Here is a 19,351-nt window from a genome sequence, read left to right as displayed (position 1 = left end):
GTGTGTATGTGTATGTGTATATGTATATATATGTGTGTGTGTGTGTGTGTGTGTGAGTGTGTATAAGCTCATACCCTACCAGAAAATATTCTTGTTAGTCTTTAAGGTGCTACTGGACTCTGGCCCTTTTCTACTACTGCAGACAGACTAATGCGGCTACCCACTGTGAATTATACTTTAGCCAGTGTTTATACCATTTAAACTGGTATAAACATGCTCAGTAGAGATGGATGGACTCAATAAAGGAATACCACGGTTACACAGCCCGGACAACCTACGAGAACCACGGCCCTCAATTTGCAGGATCTGAGCAAGGCTGTCAAAGACAGGACGTTTTGGAGGACTTTCATTCATAGGGTCGCCATGAGTCGGAAGCGACTTGACGGCACTTCACACACGCACACAGCTCAGAGCCCCCACCCCATCTCAGGTAAAAGCAAGGGGCGATGACGTCAGCGCAGGGGCGGGGCTTGCGGCGGGCCCCGCCCCCTTTCCTCTCCTCCGCCGGGCGAGCGTCAAAACCGTCTTCTCCTCGGCCGGAGCGAGGATGGCGCCGGCTCCGCTCCGCTCGTTGTGCCCGTTCCTTCTCTTCTGCCTGGCCTCGGCCGGCCCGGGCAAGACGATGGCGGTGGACGCGGGAGACGCCGCGGCCCGAGAGGCGGCCCGCTTCGCCTTGGCCGAAGCCTCTCAGACCGGTCGCCTCTGGACGCTGAGAGAAGCCAAGAGCCAGGTCGGACGGGCCGCGGGGAGAGAAGCCGGGGGGGGGGGAGAACGAGGGGCGGAGATGACGTCATGCAGGGCCCCGTTCTTTGAGGGGAGGTTGTGGGCGGGGGCGAAAATGGCGGCGGAGGCATAAGGGGGAGGGCCAGTGTGCGGTTTGGGGGTGCTTAGGGGGTGGTGCATAGGCTATGGGGAAGGGGTGGCTTGGAAGGGGGTTTGGTTTGTAGAAGAGTTAAGCCCCCCCCCCTAGTTTGTAGGGAGAGACAAAAAGGAGGTTGGGGTCTGGGAGTCATTCACTGGGGAGGAGGGAAGAACTAGGGTCCCTGAAGGACGGTAGCAGACCAAGGGTTAAGGCTGTAGTGAAAAAAGATTCTTTATATATATATATATGTATATAATATGTATATATGTATGTGTGTAATATCTATATTATATTGTGTGCGTCTGTGTATACATACAAAAATATATAGCTATTATATATACATACACACATTATATAAATTATATATATGTGTGTGTGTGTGTTAAGTGCCGTCAAGTCGCTTCCGACTCACGGCTACCCTATGAATGAAAGTCCTCCAAAATGTCCTATCTTTGACAGCCTGGCTCAGATCTTGCAAATTGAAGGCTGTGGCTTCCTTCCTTCCTTTATTTTTATATATATATATATGTATGTATATTATTTTTATGTATGTTATTTTTATATATATATGTATGTTATTTTTATATATATATGTATACACGCACACAATATAATATAGATATTACATAAATCATGCTAGGAAAAGTTGAGGGCAGCAGGAAAAGAGGAAGACCCATCAGGAGATGGATTGACTCAATAAAGGAAGCCACAGCCCTCAATTGGCAAGATCTTAGCAAGGCTGTCAAAGATAGGAGGACTTTGATTCATAGGGTCGCTGTGAGTCAAAAGCGACTTGACGGCACTTAACGCATATACACACAATATATATATATATATATATAATTATTTTATATATAATACCTGTGATATTATAGATATTACAGATATTTATATAATATCTGTGTTATATTGTGATATTACAATATAAAAGATATTATATAATATAGTTATTATATCTATATTATATTGTAATGTTCTGATTATTCAGGACCCAATGTGGATAACATCTGCATAACAGTTTTATTAAACCATATTAAAACAACCAGTGTAGAAACTCTGGTTAGTTTATGGGGTGACGTGTCTTGTGGTATACTGGGAACTGGAGGGTTGCAGCTTGGCTGGGAAGGGGTAAGACTGAGGTTACTTGTATTGGGAGGGTATAGGAAAAGGGGCAGGCAGGAAAAGTAGTGAGAGAAATGTGGCGGGGGGGGGAAAGGTGGGCTAATTTGGGGTACAGCAAATGAAGATGGATGTGGCTTCTGAGCAGATATGACTCTCCCTGCTCATTGCTGCAGGGAGCGAAGAGCCCTTTCTCCCTGACCTAGATGGGCTTTCTTTCCCTCTGCCTCTTGTCCACACCCTCTGTTTTGTGGTATGTTAACACCCATTTGTTCTTGTGCAGCGTAATAGATATAATCCGCTTAATCTGAAACAGCTGTAGGTAGTTTCTGTCAAAGTCAAGTGCTTTAAAAGGTGTGTTGAATATTGAACCTTTCAAGAGGCTTCCTGCCTCCAATTGACTTAACAACGGCTGGGTAACTACTAAATGATTTTGAGGTTGACCTTCAAATCATGGGGTTTATTGTGTGTGCATGATTACTTGTACAAGAGTGCTAGGTCAGTTGCTTCAAGACCAACCAGAAGCATGCCCTAGGGCTGGCAGACGGCAGGAAAATCAGGGCAAGATCCCAAACTGGTACTTACCTGCTCTTTCCTTTAATGCAAGTTATAGATCTAGTTCTCCAAAACACAGGAACTTGATGTTTATAACAACTTATAACAACTCCACCCAGTAGACGACCTGCTTTGCTTATTTATTTATTTAATTAAATTTCTGCCCCACTCTCCCCATTTCTAAGTCTGAGAGATGGGCCCTGCAGAAATTCTTGTTAAGTTTCTCCCTAATTGTCACCTCTTGTTCCTGGTTATTTCTCTGGCCTTTCTGGAGAACTTGTGTGTGTGTGCAGATGTTAGCCCTTGGGATTCATCAAGAAAACTGGGCAGCAGGAGCCAGGATTGTAATGACTCCCCCCCCCCCAATCTTCAAGAGTCAAGTGTGACAAACTTTAAAAACAAGGCAATGCCATTAGTAAATATTTCGTAGTTTCAGCAGTATGCCAAGTGTTGACTGCGCATTCTGGTGGAATTCCTAAAACTTGCTTTCGTTTTACAGTGAGAGCTCACAGCTATGAAGCTGAATTTGTAATTCAGGGAACGAACATGGCAAATAAAGCATCGTCACATCCTGTTCAGGCCCGTTGCTTTTTGGCCTCGGTACCTGCCTCTTTTAAAAAGAACAAGGACTCTCCCGGCCTCTTCCAGCTGTTACCGGACCTGTCAGGCTTCCTGCAGGCAACACCATTTGGCAACTTCCCAAGCTTCCATCTGAGAGCTTGTTCTGATTTCTAGGTTGTGAACGGCATCAAATACTACCTGGATGTGACCCTGCTGAAGAGACTGTGTGGTGGGACTCCGGCCGAGGCCCAAGATGCTGCTGGTTGTGTCACTCCAGGCAAGCCTGAACAAATTGTAAGGATCCAGATTCCGCTCATGCTTTTGGCTCTGATTTCATAGAATAGAATCATAGAGTTGGAAGGGACCACCAGGGTCATCTAGCCCAACCCTCTGCACAATGCAGGAAATTTACACTACCCTCAGTTTGTAGGTTGTTGCAAAGGGCTAAAGCCTCTGACATGGTGGGCATCTGGAGTCCCCTGATTGATTCCTAAGGTCCAAGTAGTTGTACTGATCATCATGGAGATTTACCAGTTCTACCAAAGTGGTTTACAAAACATCTGGCTCAAATAGTCAGGTACCAGGTGGCTGGTTGAACTAAGACCAGGATGTAGCCACTTCAAAATGTAAATTTTGATGAGAGTATTGTATTAGGACCTGGGAGGCCCAGGTGAAAATCCCTACTCAGCTTGTTGTGTGACCTTGGACCCGCCTGTCTCTCTCAGTTTAGCCTACCTCACAGGGTTGTTGTGAAGTGGGTTGAGCAATATTTGCTGCCCTGAGCTCTTTGGAGGAAGGGCAGGATAAAAATATATATATTAGATAATTCCCTCACCTAAGTTAAAACTTCTAAAGTGCTGATGGGATTTGGTAAATATACTCTGTTATAATTCTGCTTCCTTTCTGATGTGCAAATGGTTGTGTGTAGACCGCATGATGTGAACATAAGTCTTCAGGCTGCTTTTCCTCCTTAAACATCAGCAGTCCTTAAACGAGACTTCCCACAGCTGACAACTCTGTAGTCCAGGTTCTGGCATAGGAGGGGAAACCATTTAAACAGTTCTGAACCACAACATATGTAGTTAGCTGGTACTTCAAGTTTCCATTAATTCGTTTTTATTGCAATCTGAGCAGAGACTGTTTTGAGGCATGTTGGGATCTGTCATCCCTGAGATCAGCAGATAGGATCATCCTGTGGATGGGTAGCAGAACATTTATCCTTCGGGGCATCTGGAGCAGACTGTGAACGCCTTCCTCCATCTTATCAGTGCTGCAGATCACAAAGTATGGTCTCTTCATTGAGAAGCAGGGGCAATGCGCCATCCCTACTATCTTTGCAGGCTCCAAGATAAAATGTAACTATCAGATTCTTCTCCCAGATATCCAGAAACCTGCTTCCATTATTTCCCCCAAGCATTACAAAGAGGAGTTCGTATCTGAACCAAGCTACAGTGTGTTCGATGCCCCGTCCTGAGAAGATACTGTGGGAAGTGTGCTGCCATTCAAGCAAATAAACTTTAATTTTAATTTTTCCTTTTTAAGGCTCTTTTAATTGCTGAGAATACAATCTCCATTTCGTATCCACAGACTGGAGAATCATGCCCTAGTCAGTTTCCTCGTGTGTTATCTTGTGACAAATTGCTTTGCACAAACTTCCCCTCCAACAGGGACAGCTCAGCTGCTTGTGGTCAGCTGATAGCTAATCCCCTGTGAAGCTCGGAGGGAAGAGTCCTTTAAGAGTGCTGAAAGGCAAAGACCCCACCCTTGCCAGACTCTTTTGCCAGGATCTCCAACTTTGCATGACTGCCTCCCCCCAACCCAACAGAGGTCCCCTTTTAAAATAGGAGGCAAGCCAAGATTTCCAGTTCCCAGCCTCACTCCCATCTACTACACACCTCATCCCTGTCTGGTTTCTGCTATGTTTCCGTGCACTCATGATTCTTCTTTGTTCTCTCCCTTGAGGCGTGCTACTTTGAGGTTTGGAGTCAACCCTGGACAAGCAAGAAGAAACTGGTGAAGCAAGAGTGCCATCCTGCCGGTATGTCAGGTCTGGGTAGCTTGTCTGAAATATAAATATCATAAAGAGTGCAAGGGTCAAAACCTCTCCACCTTCAGGTTGTGAGGAAAAACAGAAGCTTCCTGGCCCAAAAAGAATGGTGGATAAATAATACAGGGCAGAGCAAAGCTTGTAGAACAGAAATTTCTTGCTTCCCCCTTATCACTGCAGCCTACTGAGCATCTTAAAATTCTGCTCCTGGGGGGTTTGGGGGACCTCCATGTTCAATGTGTGTGTGGGGGGGGGGAGTAGAGATCTGCAGTGGGACAGGACTTGCCACCTCCTCACAGCGGAACAGCTTTGGACCCATCCCTGTGTAAACAAGCAGCAAGCAGAATGGCTGAGAGAAAACTGGATTAAAACCTCCCAGCTTCAGGTATATGCTAATGGGGTCTGAATTTGCTGAGACTGGGAGAGGGAAAGAGACCTTGAGATGGTAGTGCATAGCTCAATAAAAGGGTCAACTCTGTGTACTGCAGCAGTGAAAAAGCAAATTGTGTTTAGGATTATTAGGAAAGGGATTGAAAATAATACAGCCAATATTATAACGCCCCTGTATAGATCTATGATTTTACCTTATGATAAAACTTAAATCTGTTCTAAGAAATAATTTTTTTTATGAGATACAGTCCAAATGGGTAAAAGTGATTAAGCTAATTCAATTAAAATTCATTGAATTAAGGTGTTAAGTTGATTGATGCACAAATTAATCCTGGGGCATTGAAACTTGGCAGGATTAACTGTATGCAGTTTGTCAAGTGGAAAGATCCTTCTGCATATCAAACCTAGACAGGCTTTGATAAGGTTATATATTGTATGTGTGTGAAGTGCCGTCAAGTCGCAGCCGACTTATGGCAACCTCTTTTTGGGAGGTTTTCATGGCAAGAGACTAACAGAGGTGGTTTGCCAGTGCCTTCTTCTGCACAGCAACCCTGGTATTCCTTGGTGGTCTCCCATCCAAATACTAACCGGAGCTGACCCTGCTTAACTGCTGAGATCTGACAAGATCAGGCTAGCCTTGGTGGGGGTCAAATAACGCCATTGGAGTGGAAAGGATCGAGGCTTTCTGGAATTTGTTACTGAAGCAGCGGCTCGTATTGAACAATGTTGCTCCTTCTCTCGCTTTCCCTACAGAGCCATCTGAGGCAGTCCGGATGGTAAAACTAGAACATTGGGAGGTGTTTCGTCCCAAGGCACCTGTTCTGGAAGCTGAAGAGCCATTCCAGGAGAAGAGGTTTCTGCAGGTGGGCGGAGGTTTTCCTTTCTAAAGTTGGGGTGCAAGCCCTTAGTGGGATACAGTGTACCCCAGAATCCCCACTGATTGATCTGCAACTTTCCTGCTTGCCTTTGTGTTCCTTTCTTCGTGGAAGCATCTGGCTGGCTGCTGTGCAAAGTGGGGTACTGGACTACGTGGACCTGTGGTCTGATCTAGCAGGGCTCTTTTCACATTTTGTTGTTACTCTCTCAGTACGGGTTGCTGCTTTTGATGTGCACCTAGATTTCTAGCTAATCTTTTTTTATCGCTCTGCAAAGTACCTTTTCTCGCATGTGAGCCAAAAAGCTTGTGTGCAACCCATGGAAGTGACTGGTTAGGTGGCTCGACACAGCCATTTCTTCTTGTCAGGCTCAACTGCTGTTCTTCCTTCCTAATGATAGTTGTTGAACAAAATGAATGCTTTTGTCTTAATGCTTCTGCAGTATTTAATTTGCCTAATTGCTGGGCGTTCTAAAGGCTGACACGCCTTTTTTAGGCATCTCTTATCCTGTCCTAGTATGATTTAGGTTGGGGATCACCCTCTTGCTTAGCCTTGATTTCCCCCAAACCACTGTAGAATATTGCATATGGCAACACACAGCAGCTTTGTGTTGGAGCTACTGGATTGTTGCCATTTCCGTACAATTGTGTCACTTGCTTACAATTTGGCAGCTTCTCAGTTCTGCATTCTTACTTTCCTAGAATGCCTCCATCCAGCTGGTTTCCCTCTTCAAGGACTTCCTGACCACTTACAAGAAGAGCTACAAGAACCAAAGAGGTGAATGCTAAGGAAACTCAAAATAATAGACAGGGAGGCTGCTGGGAGAACCCAGGGGGCTCCCTTCTTCCCAAAACTGCCTTATCGTAGGCTGTCTCAATCCCATGGAGCTTTCCTGACAGTGTTGGGGTTAGATCTGCTTATTTGGTCTGAAGAACCGAGGAATTTTGCTTTCTGCTGCTCCCTGGCACAGTGGCTTGACTTGCTTTAACTTGTTGTGCCCCTTGTCCCATGCCACCCTTACCACCCTGAAGCAGCCTGCATGCTTGTTGAATCTGTTGATGATTAACAATCATAATGGTTTTCAACTGTTCCACGGGGTGTCTTCATTGCAGAAACTGAAAGGCGCTTCCAGATCTTTGCCGAGAACCTGAAGAAGGCCAAGGTCATTCAAGAGCTGGATCAAGGCACAGCGGAATATGGAGTCACCAAATTTAGTGACTTGACAGGTAGGGGAGAATGGGGAGAAGACTTGACTGCCATCCCCCCCCTTTGGATCCTAAATGCAGCCTTTGGCAGGCAGACTGCACTCTTCTGCTAACAGAAGCTGTCACAAAGCCTTCGGTGAACCTCCCTGATGACTAACAAGATAGCTTTGTGAGGACTCTTGCCTAAATGGGATGAGGAAGAAGAACATGCCATTGAGTCGCAACTGACTTGTGGCAACCCCATCCAAAGGTGTGTTCCAGGCAAGAGACGAGCAGAGGTGGATTGCTATTTATTCCCTCCGCATAGCAACCCCAGTCTTCCTTGGTGGTCTCCCATCCAAGTACTGGCCATGGTTGGCCTTGCTTAGCTCCCAAGCTCTGATGAGCCCAGGCTAAGCTGGGCTATTCAGGCTGCTAAGTGGGATGAATGTGTTGCAAAATCCAGCTCAATTCTTTGGCAGTTCAGAATCCCTGAAAAATATAATTTTCGAATCCTACCACAGTCAATAAAGGCAAGCTATGTGCATGTATGGGCACACTGTTATCAGGTCTTGTCTGGCTGAAAACAGCCAAACTGTTAAAAGTTAACAAAAAGAGCTGTAGAAGGAAACATGACTTCAAAAAGCTGAGACAAGGTTTCTCTTGGCTGATGGAGTTCTTTCCATGTTCCCTATGCAGAAGACCTATAGCTCACTGGTGTAGAGCACATATGTGAATTGGGGGTTTTCAGGTCACATGTTAGACAATTAGGATGTCAGATTGGCAGGACTGGGAAAATGACCCGTGTCTGAGACTATTGGGAATCTGTCAAAGTAGACATTGCTGGGGTAGATGGACCAATGTTCCAGTTCAGAAATAACACTGCTTCCAGTGTATAGCAACTCCTGGCCCTCCTTTAATTAAAAGCCCAAAATTGCATAGTCTGAACTGCACAGTGAAAACTTCCAGAGCAGCCAGCTAGCATCAGAATACAGCAGTCGTCCCAAGGCTTTTTTTTCAGTTCTGCAGGCTTTATTTTCATCCGTCCTCTGTGTTCAAAGGAAGACGCGCAGACACCCCTTTTTCTTTTTGCACAGTCGAGCACTGAACTGCTCTGTCAGCTTGTGGTAGCTAGATGATTTGGTGGAGGGTCGCTTTTGTAAAGTATGGCGTTAAAAAGACAAAAGCTCTTATTTGTATCTAGTCCACAGTGTATATTTTTCTGCCTCTTTCCAGAGGAGGAATTCCGCACCACCTACTTGAACCCATTACTGGCCAAGCTGCCACGCCGCCCAATGAAATCGGCCACCGTCCCCAGTGACGCAGCCCCCGGCACATGGGACTGGCGGGATCATGGGGCTGTCACAGATGTGAAGGATCAGGTCTGTGTCCCCCTTTCCCCACTGAAGAAGCAGCCGCTTGGTCAGGCGGTGGCTGGGTTTTGAGTCTCCATAGTAGACAGCAGTTCTATAGCTGTGAGCAGCCTGCAGGAAGCCTCAGTTCAAAAATGGTACATGGGTTACTCATTCCACCCGGACATAATGCTCAGGGCAGTGAAAACATCCATAAATTAATTATCCATCTCTGGTAGAACAGCATCCTCAGGAGGTTCTCCTGCACATAAAACTGTCTTAATGTTAGCCTCATTGGTGAATAAACCAATGCAGGGGGTTGGACTAGATGACCCTGGTGGTCCCTTCCAACTTTTTGATTGTAAACAACAGTTCCAGCCAGCTAATTATAAACCACCTCACAAAAACGGCAACTGCCCTGTTTGCCCAGTGTAAAGGCAAATTTATTTGTTTATTCATTTTGCTATTTGTAGCCCGCCCGCCCTCCCCAGCCAAAGCCAGGCTCAGGGCGAGTAACACCATTTAAAACACATCAACACATTAAAACAGTAATATAACTCTTAAATTTAAAACAGCAGAATCCTAATTAAAATAAGCCCCAAGAATCTCAGATGGCGCCTAAATTCCAATCAAACATATTGACCAAGATAAGCAGCAGGCCACCCCCTCAGTCGATGTAGTATATAACCTGAAAGGGGGTGATAGGAAGGCCAGCAGATCTAATACCTGCAGCCGTCCTCAACTACAGGGCTGGTGGAATAACTCTGTTATGTAGGCCTTTGCGGAACTCTTTAAGGTCCCCCAGGGCCCTGATGTCACCAGACAGAGCATTCAACCAGGCCAGAGCCAGGGCCGAAAAAGCAAAAGGGTTAGGCCAGCAAAACAAGACTCCGCCTGGGCTGTACAAGAGAACCAGATGGCATCAGGCCGCCATATCTAGGCGAGGGAGTTGCACAGTTGAGGGCACAGCGACAGAGAAAAGGTCTGTGATCTTTTGTTAAGAAGGTAAGAGTTGGGAGGAGTGCATGACCTGGGTGTTCAGTCACATGTTAGGCATTTTAGTGCCTGTTAATGGGGGGGGGGATATTATCAGGGGAGGGGCTGTGGCCCAGTGGTAGAGCATCTGCTTGACATGCACAAGGTCCCAGGTTCAATCCCTGGCATCTCCAGTAAAAAAGACTTGGCAAGTAGGTGATGTGAAAGACCTCAGTCTGAGACCCTGGAGAGTTGCTGCCAGTCTGAGTAGACAGTACTGACCTCGATGGACCAAGGGTCTGATTCAGTATAAGGCAACTTCATGTGTCAAATGTCAAGGAGGTGATCATGAGAGGTTCTGGGCCTAAGCCTTTTAGGGCTTGAAGATTTTGAGGCTGCCTCACAGTCCTCTCGCACAAGCACCCTTCTCTCTGGGGTCAAGGCGAAACCGACTGGAGTCACTTCCCTCATCTCTTCTCCATCCGTCCCTGCAGGGTGACTGCGGATCCTGCTGGGCCTTCTCTGTGACCGGCAATGTGGAAGGCCAATGGTTCCTACACAAGGGCTCCCTGGTTTCTCTCTCTGAGCAAGGTAGGTGCCTTGTGAAGCCTGGACCATTGCCTGGGCCACAGAGCAACATAATGGCCCTTTGGAGGGGGCATTTGCCTTGGCTTGAAACCAGGTCTTCTGGCCCATCCATGCTTTCACGATGGCCCTTGCGGCTTGCCAGAGTATCAGGTGGTGGAGCCATCCTACACCAGGTCTGTAGCTGGGTTGGCTCCGGCAGTGTGGTCCCAATGCTAGTTGGGGAAGGAGAAACTCACGTGATCCGCATGAGCCACTGTAGTGATTAGCGGCAGACTCTAATCTGGAGATCTGGGTTCGATTCCCCACTCCTCCACATGAAACCTTTCTGGGTGACCTTGGGTCAGTCACAGTTCTCGCAGAACTCTCTCTGCCCCACCCACCTCATAAAGTGCCTGTCGTGGGGAGAGGAAGGGATTCTGATTGTAAGCCGCTTTGAGAGTCCTTTTAGTAGAGAAAAGCGAGGTATAAAAACCAACTCTTCTTCTACCTGGGGAGCTTGTCAGGGTGTATCATGGAAGTATCTGGAGGTCTAGTTGAGATTTTTTCCTACACAGCTTAGAGCCAAGTTAGACATGAGTCTTGGAGAGAGAAATGGGTTGACTCCTGAGAGTAAGAATAGTATGCTGGACTTTGGTTTCAGTGACTGGCTTCAATTTCTGCCTGGGCTGATAAGCTGCTTTTCTCCTTCCAAAGAGCTTGTGGACTGCGATTCTCTAGATGAAGCCTGTGGAGGAGGCCTGCCGTCCAATGCTTATGAGGCCATTGAGAGACTGGGTAAGTCCGGTTGCAGTTAAGTATCTCCAAGCATAAAGGTAAGCACTGGGTCATTCCTGACCCATGGGATGATGTCACATCCTGATGTTTACTAGGCAGACTTTTTTATGAGGTGGTTTGCCGTTGCCTTCCCCAGTCATCTACACTTTACCCCCAGCAAGCTGGGTTCTCGATATCTCCGAGCATACCTCGGAGATATTGCGGGTTTGTTTCCAGACCGCTGCAATAAAGCAACTATTGCAATAAAGCTAGTCACACTATTTTGTTTCCCGGTGCATATAAAGGTTATGTTTACACTATTCTGTAGTCTATTAAGTGTGCAATAGAATTATGTCTTTAAAAATGTACTGTAATCATAATGAAAAAGTTTGAAATACTGTGAGAATTACCAAAAAGCGAAACAAGAGACACGAAGTGAGCACATGCTGTTGGGAAAATGGTGCCAATAGACTTGCTTGAAAACACAATATCTGCAATGCACATTAAAGCGAGGTATGCCTGTACATTGGTGCCTGTGGGGCACTATGTGCTGTGTGGAAGGTAGTGGTGCTGGTGTCTGCCGTCCGTCTGATGTCTAGCCTGGTTTGCTTTTGTGGATCTTTGGAAGTAATAATATTGAATGTTGAGCCCTTTCGGGTGGTTCGAGGTTCAGCTTTTTATCCATCTATGAACTCCAACTGGATGAACTGAGGGTATCGTACTTTGGTCACATTATGAGAAAACAAGACTCACTGGAAAAGGCAACAATGCTAGGAAAAGTTGAAGGCAGCAGGAAAAGAGGAAGACCCAACATGAGATGGATTGACTGTATAAAGGAAGCCACGGCCCTCGGTGTGCAAGACCTGAGCAAGGCTGTTAATAATAGGATGTTTTGGAGGTCATTCACAGGGTCGCCGTAAGTCAGAAGCGACTTGACACACACACATGAGCTCAAACAACTGGGTGTCTTAAACACAGCCACATTAGGGACCTCTGGCCTAACCTGTCTTTTTTCTTACCGGTTACCTTACAGAGTAAAAACTTTGTGGCATTCCTGTCTCCTCTTTCCCCCACCCCATTCTAGGTGGCCTAGAAACAGAACGTGACTACAGCTACGAGGGGTATGCACAGAAGTGTGGCTTCTCAAAGGACAAGGTGGTCGTTTACATCAATAGCTCTGTGGAGATCTCCCGGGATGAGAACGGTGTGTGTCTTGGATGCTCATGTGGGGGAGGGAATATGCTGAACGTTGGGACCTTTGCCATGCTGAAAGGAGGCTGGGAGACTGCTGAGGAATGGAGGTGTAGCTGCCTGGGTATCCTTTGGGCCCAGTAGATGCTCTTTTCATAAAGGGCTGAAGTAGTTTGAGAGAGGGCATTTTGTACTGAGAGACATCTTGGAAAACATCTTTAAAGTCAGCGGTGTGAGCAGGGCTGGAAAGGGTGGGTGTGCTGAGGCATGCATGGATCTAGTGATGTCCTGCAGAAAGGCAACACACAGATTTAATGAATGCAAGCATATATATATATATACACAACACATGCAAAAGCTGCAACTTGGAAAGAGCAATAGTAATTAAATTAATTTCAACCAATGGGTTGAAATTAGATCAAGAGAGTTTCCATCTAAACATTAGGAAGCATTTCTTAACTGTTAGAGCGGTTCCTCAGTGGAACAGGTTTCCTCGGGAGGTGGTGAGTTCTCCTTCCCTGGAGGTTTTTAAGCAGAGGCTAGATGGCCATCTGTCAGCAATGCTGATTCTATGACCTTAGGCAGATCATGAGAGGGAGGGCATCTTGGCCCTCTTCTGGGCATGGAGTAGGGGTCACTGGGTGTGTGTGTGTGGGGGGGAGGTAGTTGTGAAATTCCTGCATTGTGCAGGGGGTTGGGCTAGATGACCCTGGTGGTCCCTTCCAACTCTATGATTCTATGAAACTATGTTGTGGGACTGCAGCCTCCAGTGCATCCTCTAGATTTCACCCTCCTTCCCCTTTTCATGTCTATGCTCCATACAAACAGCCTTGTGACTAACCTCCCCCACCATTGCAGACATTGCTACCTGGCTGGCGAAGAATGGCCCCATCTCCATTGCGCTGAACGCTTTTGGCATGCAGGTATGGGATCCCAAGATGGCAGCACTCTCCTCCTCTGTTGTATTCGCCTTTATGGTGTACAGGTTGTTAAATGGCCCAACGTCATCTGGTGGCTTCAAAATGCTGCTTGTGTTTTAGTCTCATTCTGATAATGGAATATATTGTGCAAGCTGGTGTCCCTTTATTATTATTTTTGCATATTTTACTATAACTTCAAATTCACTCTTTACAAACGGGGGGATTCTCCTCCCCTCCCCCTTGTTGTGAATTACAGGAAATATCAAACAAGAAGAAGGGAACCTATGCTGATACGGCAGTGCCACAATAAACAACAGCACAAGCTGCAAAATGAACGTCATAAACAAGATGCTAAATAGTAACAACAACTGAGTCAGAGTTCGTGGAGACGTTAATAATAAAATGAAGTAGAAGTGGCAACGGCCTTGTTTGAGGTTGCAAGGCCAAATTCAGGAAACTATCCAGTAACAATGATGGGAATACAAATCAGTACAGCCAGTTGGAAGCAACACAGTATCGCTTAGAGCAGCTGGGTTATGGCAACAATCTTGATTATAGTTGCAAGGCAGTGTTCAAGAACATATCTACTAACCGTGTTAGTAATGGCAAATGATACGGCTGAATAGAAGCAACAAGGCGTCAATGGAAGCAGCAGGTATGGTTCGTCCGGAGTAGTCGAAACCGTTTCATACATGAAGACTTCATCAGCCTGTTAACTTGATAACCTTTTGTTTCAATTAGTAGGTTTGCATAAAAGCAGTACCCCTGAGCGTCTTGTTTATGATGTTCATTGAGCAGCTTATGCTGTTGTGAATTTCAGGAAGGCAGGCTGGTTCATGTGGAACACATATGGGATTGGACCAGAGACTAGGAGTTGTGTGGGACTGATGCTATTGCTAGGTCATCTTTTTTTTTTAGTGCCTTCATTATTACCAAAACAAACAAACAAACCTGCAAAGGGGAGGAGTATGAAGCATGCCAGGAATCTACCTGTTTCTATAGTAATGATCCATTTATCGAAGGGCACCGTAGCTTGCCCCACATAACACCAGCTGAAAGTCTAATTTCTAGACGGGTAGTTTCTTTTCTGGTTGATTATCAACAGAATACTGGCATAGGTGTTTTAACTCAGCAGGCAAGAGAAACCATTTCAATTGATACATGTACAGTTCTCTACTGAGCGCCATCTGTTGTTTTATTATGGTTATTTGTGGTTGATTTTATTGTTTTAATGTAAATGTATTATGCATTGTAAAATGGTTTTAATGTCGTTACCCGCCCTGAGGCTGGCTTCGGTTGGGGAGGGCAGGATAGAAATTTAAAGTAATAATAATGTTGAGGCAGGAGCACACAGTTACCCCTGTCTGTTCTCTTTCCAGTTCTACAGGAAAGGCGTCTCCCACCCCTTCATACTGTTCTGCAATCCCTGGATGATTGACCACGCAGTCCTGCTGGTGGGCTATGGCACACGTAAGTGGCCGTTTGAGTGAGTAGGGTTGTTTTTGAAGCAGTGAACGGAAAAGGTCCTGCAGAGAGAACTCTTGTTCTACCATTTCCATCTCACCCTCCCTCTCTCGGTCTTGCAGTTGATCCTCTGGATCTGTTTCTTTCATGTGTGTGTGTGTGTGCGCGCATGCACAGGTGCCATTTCTAATCCTTAGCAGCAGTACATAGTGGGCCACCAACTACTAGAAGTAAGGTCAGGTGGAGCCCATCAGTCATGATGCATACCTATTCCCTCCAGGATCAGAAGAGCATGCCTATTGTATTAGGTGCTGTGAAACACAGGCAGGAGAATGCTGCTGCAGTTGTTTTGTTTGTGGGCTTCCTAGAGGCAGCTGGCTGGCCACTGTGTGAACAGACTGCTGGACTTGATGGGCCTTGGTCTGATCCAGCATGGCCATTCTTATGTTCTTATCAGCTGACAACCCCCTCCCTGTTCTTTCATTCAGTGGAGTCTCTGTGTTGTTCCGCTTTGTGACAAATTAGCCGGCAAGAGACTTGCCCGTTCCTGATTGCATGTTTCTCTGTTTTTGTTGGTTTTGTTTTACAGGTGGCCGTCTTCCGTACTGGGCTATCAAGAACAGCTGGGGCAAGGATTGGGGAGAGCAGGCAAGTCTGGGCATCTATTCCTTACTCCCAGCCTCAGTTGCTTCCTTTTTCTTGCCATTGCAGTGGGAACTGATATGATCCACAAGTAGAAATAAGGGGAAGAGAGGAAAAAACCCACACTTCTTGCAGAGCTTGAGAAGGTGCAGAAAAGAGCAACCAAAATGATAAGGGGGATAGAGCAACTGCCCTTTGAGGAGCGGTTAAAACGCCTAGGGCTGTTTAGCTTGGAAAGAAGGCCGTTAAGGGATGACATGACAGAGGTCTGTAAAATTATGCATGGTATGGAGAGAGTGGACAGGGAGCAGCTGTTCTCCCTCTCTCATAATACCAGAACGCATAGTTAAATTATACCACATAATACCACACAACACATAGTTCAATTGTGGAACTCCCTGCCCCAGGATGTGGTGATCGCTGCCAATTTGGAAGGCTTTAAGAGGGGAGTGGACACGTTCATGGAGGAGAGTAAAAATAGATACTAGTCATGATGCACACCTATTCTCTCCAGGATCAGATGAGCATGCCTATTATATTAGATGCTTTGGAAGACAGGCAGGACAATGCTGCTGCAGTCGTCTTGTTTGTGGGCTTCCTAGAGGCACCTAGTTGGCCACAGTATAAACAGACTGCTGGACTTGATGGGCCTTGGTCTGATCCAGCAGGGCTTTTCTTATGTTCTTAAGAAGCAGTAACTAGGGGGTTTAGGTCAAACGTGGGAAGGGAAGGAGTCCTCTCTCTTTACAGAGAGGTTTTGCCTAGGGTGTCCAGCTCCGGATTGGGAAATACCCAGAGATTTTGGGGGTGGAGCCTGAGGTGGGTGGGGTTTGGGGAGGGGAGGGACATCCATGGGGTATAATAGCATAGAGTCCACCTTCCAGAGCAGCCATTCTTTCCAGGTGAACAGATGTCTGGAGATCAGTTGTAATCCCAGGAATTCTCCAGTCACCACCTGGAGATTGGCAACCCTTGTTGTGTCTCAGTGGTAGGGTACCTCCTTTACATGCAGAAGGTCCAAGATTCAGTTCCTGGGAGCTCTAGTTTAAAAGGGTGATGGGGGAGAAATCCTTTCTCTGCTGGAGAGGTACTGCTAGTCTAAGTACTTACTTTTATTATGATAATAGATAGCACCAACAATCATCAGCCAGCAACACACAAAAGGAAATATGCACATACAATAAAATCATAACCTCATTCTAAACTAAATTTCATATTGCATGCACAGTTAATAAGATTTAACCAGGTGCTTCCTTATTAAACCACCTGAAGCTCAAAATTTGGCCACCTTAAAGGTGGTTTCCTTTCAGTGATTTGAAAGGAGACGGGACATATAAAGCATGTTGGATCTACCTGGAAAATTAGATAGAATTGGGGTGTTGCGTAAGGATCGAACACCCTTATAAAATGAACATTACGATAGCACATGTTTAACTGAGTTTTAATGCCAGTCAGAGGAGACATGTAGATGGGTTGGTCTGCCTTGGTAGAAGAGGACTCTGTAGCTATGTGTTCTGGCACCCTTGAGGAAAGGATGAGCCAGTTCCCGGCCACTGACTTTGGCAGATCAAGATGGTAACTTGCAGATTTGTATCAGTTTGAGCTGTGTGTCAGGGGCAAGATACTTGCATGGTTGGGAGTGTTAGCAGAACACATCTGTGGGGTCCAGCTCATTTCCTGTGTCACTGGTGAGGGGGTACAACACTACAGCAGTTAAGAGAACCAGCAAACATGACAAAGAATGCAGATGAATACATTAACGTGTACGAACACGGTGTCTGTGCTTGTCTATGCGCGTATGCGTACACACCCTCTCCTTGCAGGCACTGGCAGAGAACAAAGGGCCTCGCTGCTGATTGACTTGCTTCTTGTGTCTCCTGCAGGGCTACTATTACTTGTACCGGGGCAGTCGAGCCTGCGGCATGAATACGATGTGCACCTCTGCTGTGGTGCGTTAGGTGCCCGGGGCCTCCCTGCCTCCTCCGCGTCAGCATCGTCTCCTGGCTGGCTCTTCCCACGGGCGCTGGGGCATCTTCCCTGATCCAGTTACCCCAGCGACTGATTTGCCCTTCCAAATGGGCCTAATATCTGGCCCTAATGCACACTGGGAAGATTTTGTGTGTCCTCCCCCCTCCCCCCGGAGATATGCCAGCCTCAGTTGACATGCAGAGATGGTGTAGAGCCCTAATCCCTTCTGGGCAGCCGAGAGGGTCCTGGTAAAATTGGTGTTAGGTAAATGAAAGGCTTCCCTCCCTCTCCCCCACCCCCCACAGCTGCATCCTACTCCTTGCTGGTGTGTGTGTGAAGGGTGACTTTTGATGTATGGAAGGATATGAACGGTTGTCTGCATATATGGTGGTGAATAGGACTTTCTCGAGAGCCAGCGTGGCGTAGTGCTAAAGAGCAGTGGACTTTAATCTGGAGAACTGAGTTTGATTCCCCGCTCCTCCAGATGAAGCCTCCTGGGTGACCTTGAGCCAGTCACAGTTCTCTCCAAACTCTCTCAGTCCCCACCTACCTCACAAGGTGTCTGTTGTGAGGAGGGGAAGGGAAGGTGATTGTAAGCTGCTTTGAGACTCCTTAAAGGTTGAGAAAAGCAGGGTATAAAAACCAACTTCTACTGCAAGTTGCGGGCCTTCAACTAATGCATGTTCTGTCACTCCGTTTGTTTTGTTTATTCGATGGCAGAAAGACTAATAATTGACAAAAGAGATCTAGTTCAGGGAGACTGAGTTCCCACAAAACCAAAATCTTCAGTATTGTTTCTTAACACCTGGAAGGCCCCTAGCTCAGTAGTAGAGTTTGTTCTTTGCATGCAGCTGGCCTCAGGCATCTCCACTGCCTAGGATTTTATGTATTAGGGCTAGGTTCTCCCTGAGTCTTTGGAGAGCTTCTCAGTGGGTAATCCTGGGCCAGTTGGGTTAAAGATCTGAGTCTGCATGAAAGAGTCTGCATAAGATCTAGTTTGGCTGCTCTGAGAACCTCACCTGGACCCCTTCTACCACCTGACTTGGTAGGTTCCCCTTTCTTGTGTAAATAAGCATGAAAGTGAATCTTCCCCCATTTATGGAGTTGAAGGGAGACTAGTTCTGGCACTACTTTGCTCTGTACCAAACACTATTTTGTCCAGGGAAGGCAACAGACCTGTTACCTGTCGCCTCCCCCTGCACCGTCTCCTTCTGGCAAGGTCCCCTAAGCTGACATTAAGGGGGTACTGCTGTTTCCGTTAGGTCAAGCAAGTAGGGTCTTTCCAAAGATGAAAAGGTCATAGATAATGTGGAGTCAGAGACTCTGTTTCCATTGTTTGCTGCTGCTTCTAGTGCACTGGAAAGTAATGCCATTCTCTTCCTTGACCATGCTGGTTTGCACATGTGCTCTGCAAGCCCAGTATTAACATGCCGTTGGCAGGGGGCCAACGTTGATCACAATGGGTACTCATGTTTGTCTGTAGCAGTAGAAAAGATCCAAGAGTCCAATAGCACCTTAAAGACTAACAACATTTCTGGCAGGGTATGAGCTTTCGTGAGCCACAGCTCACTTCTTTCAGCTATCTGCAGATATCTCGCAAAAGCTCATACCCTCCCAGAAATTTTGTTAATCTTTAAGGTGCTGCTGGACTCTTGATCTTTTTACGGCTTCTTTAGACCGTGGAGTTCTTTTAGGTGACTGCACTAACTTTTCTGATTCTAAAAAATAGTGTTATGGAAGCTACGTGTTACAAAGGGTGGATATAAAGTTTTTCCCGCCTCGATCTTTGCTTGGGTTTAGAGAGAGAAAGATCCTTCTGTTTCATCTGACACCCCTTCAAAGGTTGAAGCCTGTTACTTCTTAAAAACCATTAACTGATCCTAGTGCTGTCTTGGCTGGGATCCT

General features: G+C 46.4%; 1 protein-coding gene across 1 annotated transcript; it reads left to right on the top strand.

Annotated features, from left to right (window-relative positions):
* Positions 1-529: 529 nt before the first annotated feature.
* On the top strand, positions 530-17,436 carry CTSF (cathepsin F). The gene is made up of 14 exons (XM_056853453.1): positions 530-730; positions 3,272-3,391; positions 5,060-5,135; positions 6,288-6,397; positions 7,111-7,186; positions 7,522-7,635; positions 8,830-8,975; positions 10,415-10,511; positions 11,202-11,282; positions 12,346-12,465; positions 13,311-13,375; positions 14,752-14,842; positions 15,426-15,520; positions 17,362-17,436. Exons 1-14 carry the CDS (start codon positions 548-550, stop codon positions 17,434-17,436), a joined length of 1,449 nt encoding a protein of 482 aa, XP_056709431.1. The 5' UTR covers positions 530-547.
* Positions 17,437-19,351: the final 1,915 nt, after the last annotated feature.

The sequence above is a fragment of the Euleptes europaea genome, chromosome 7, assembly GCF_029931775.1.
Source record: "Euleptes europaea isolate rEulEur1 chromosome 7, rEulEur1.hap1, whole genome shotgun sequence".
NCBI lineage: Eukaryota > Metazoa > Chordata > Lepidosauria > Squamata > Sphaerodactylidae > Euleptes > Euleptes europaea.
The sequence above is the reverse complement of the archived record's forward strand: the minus strand, read 5'-3'. Positions and strand labels throughout refer to the sequence as shown.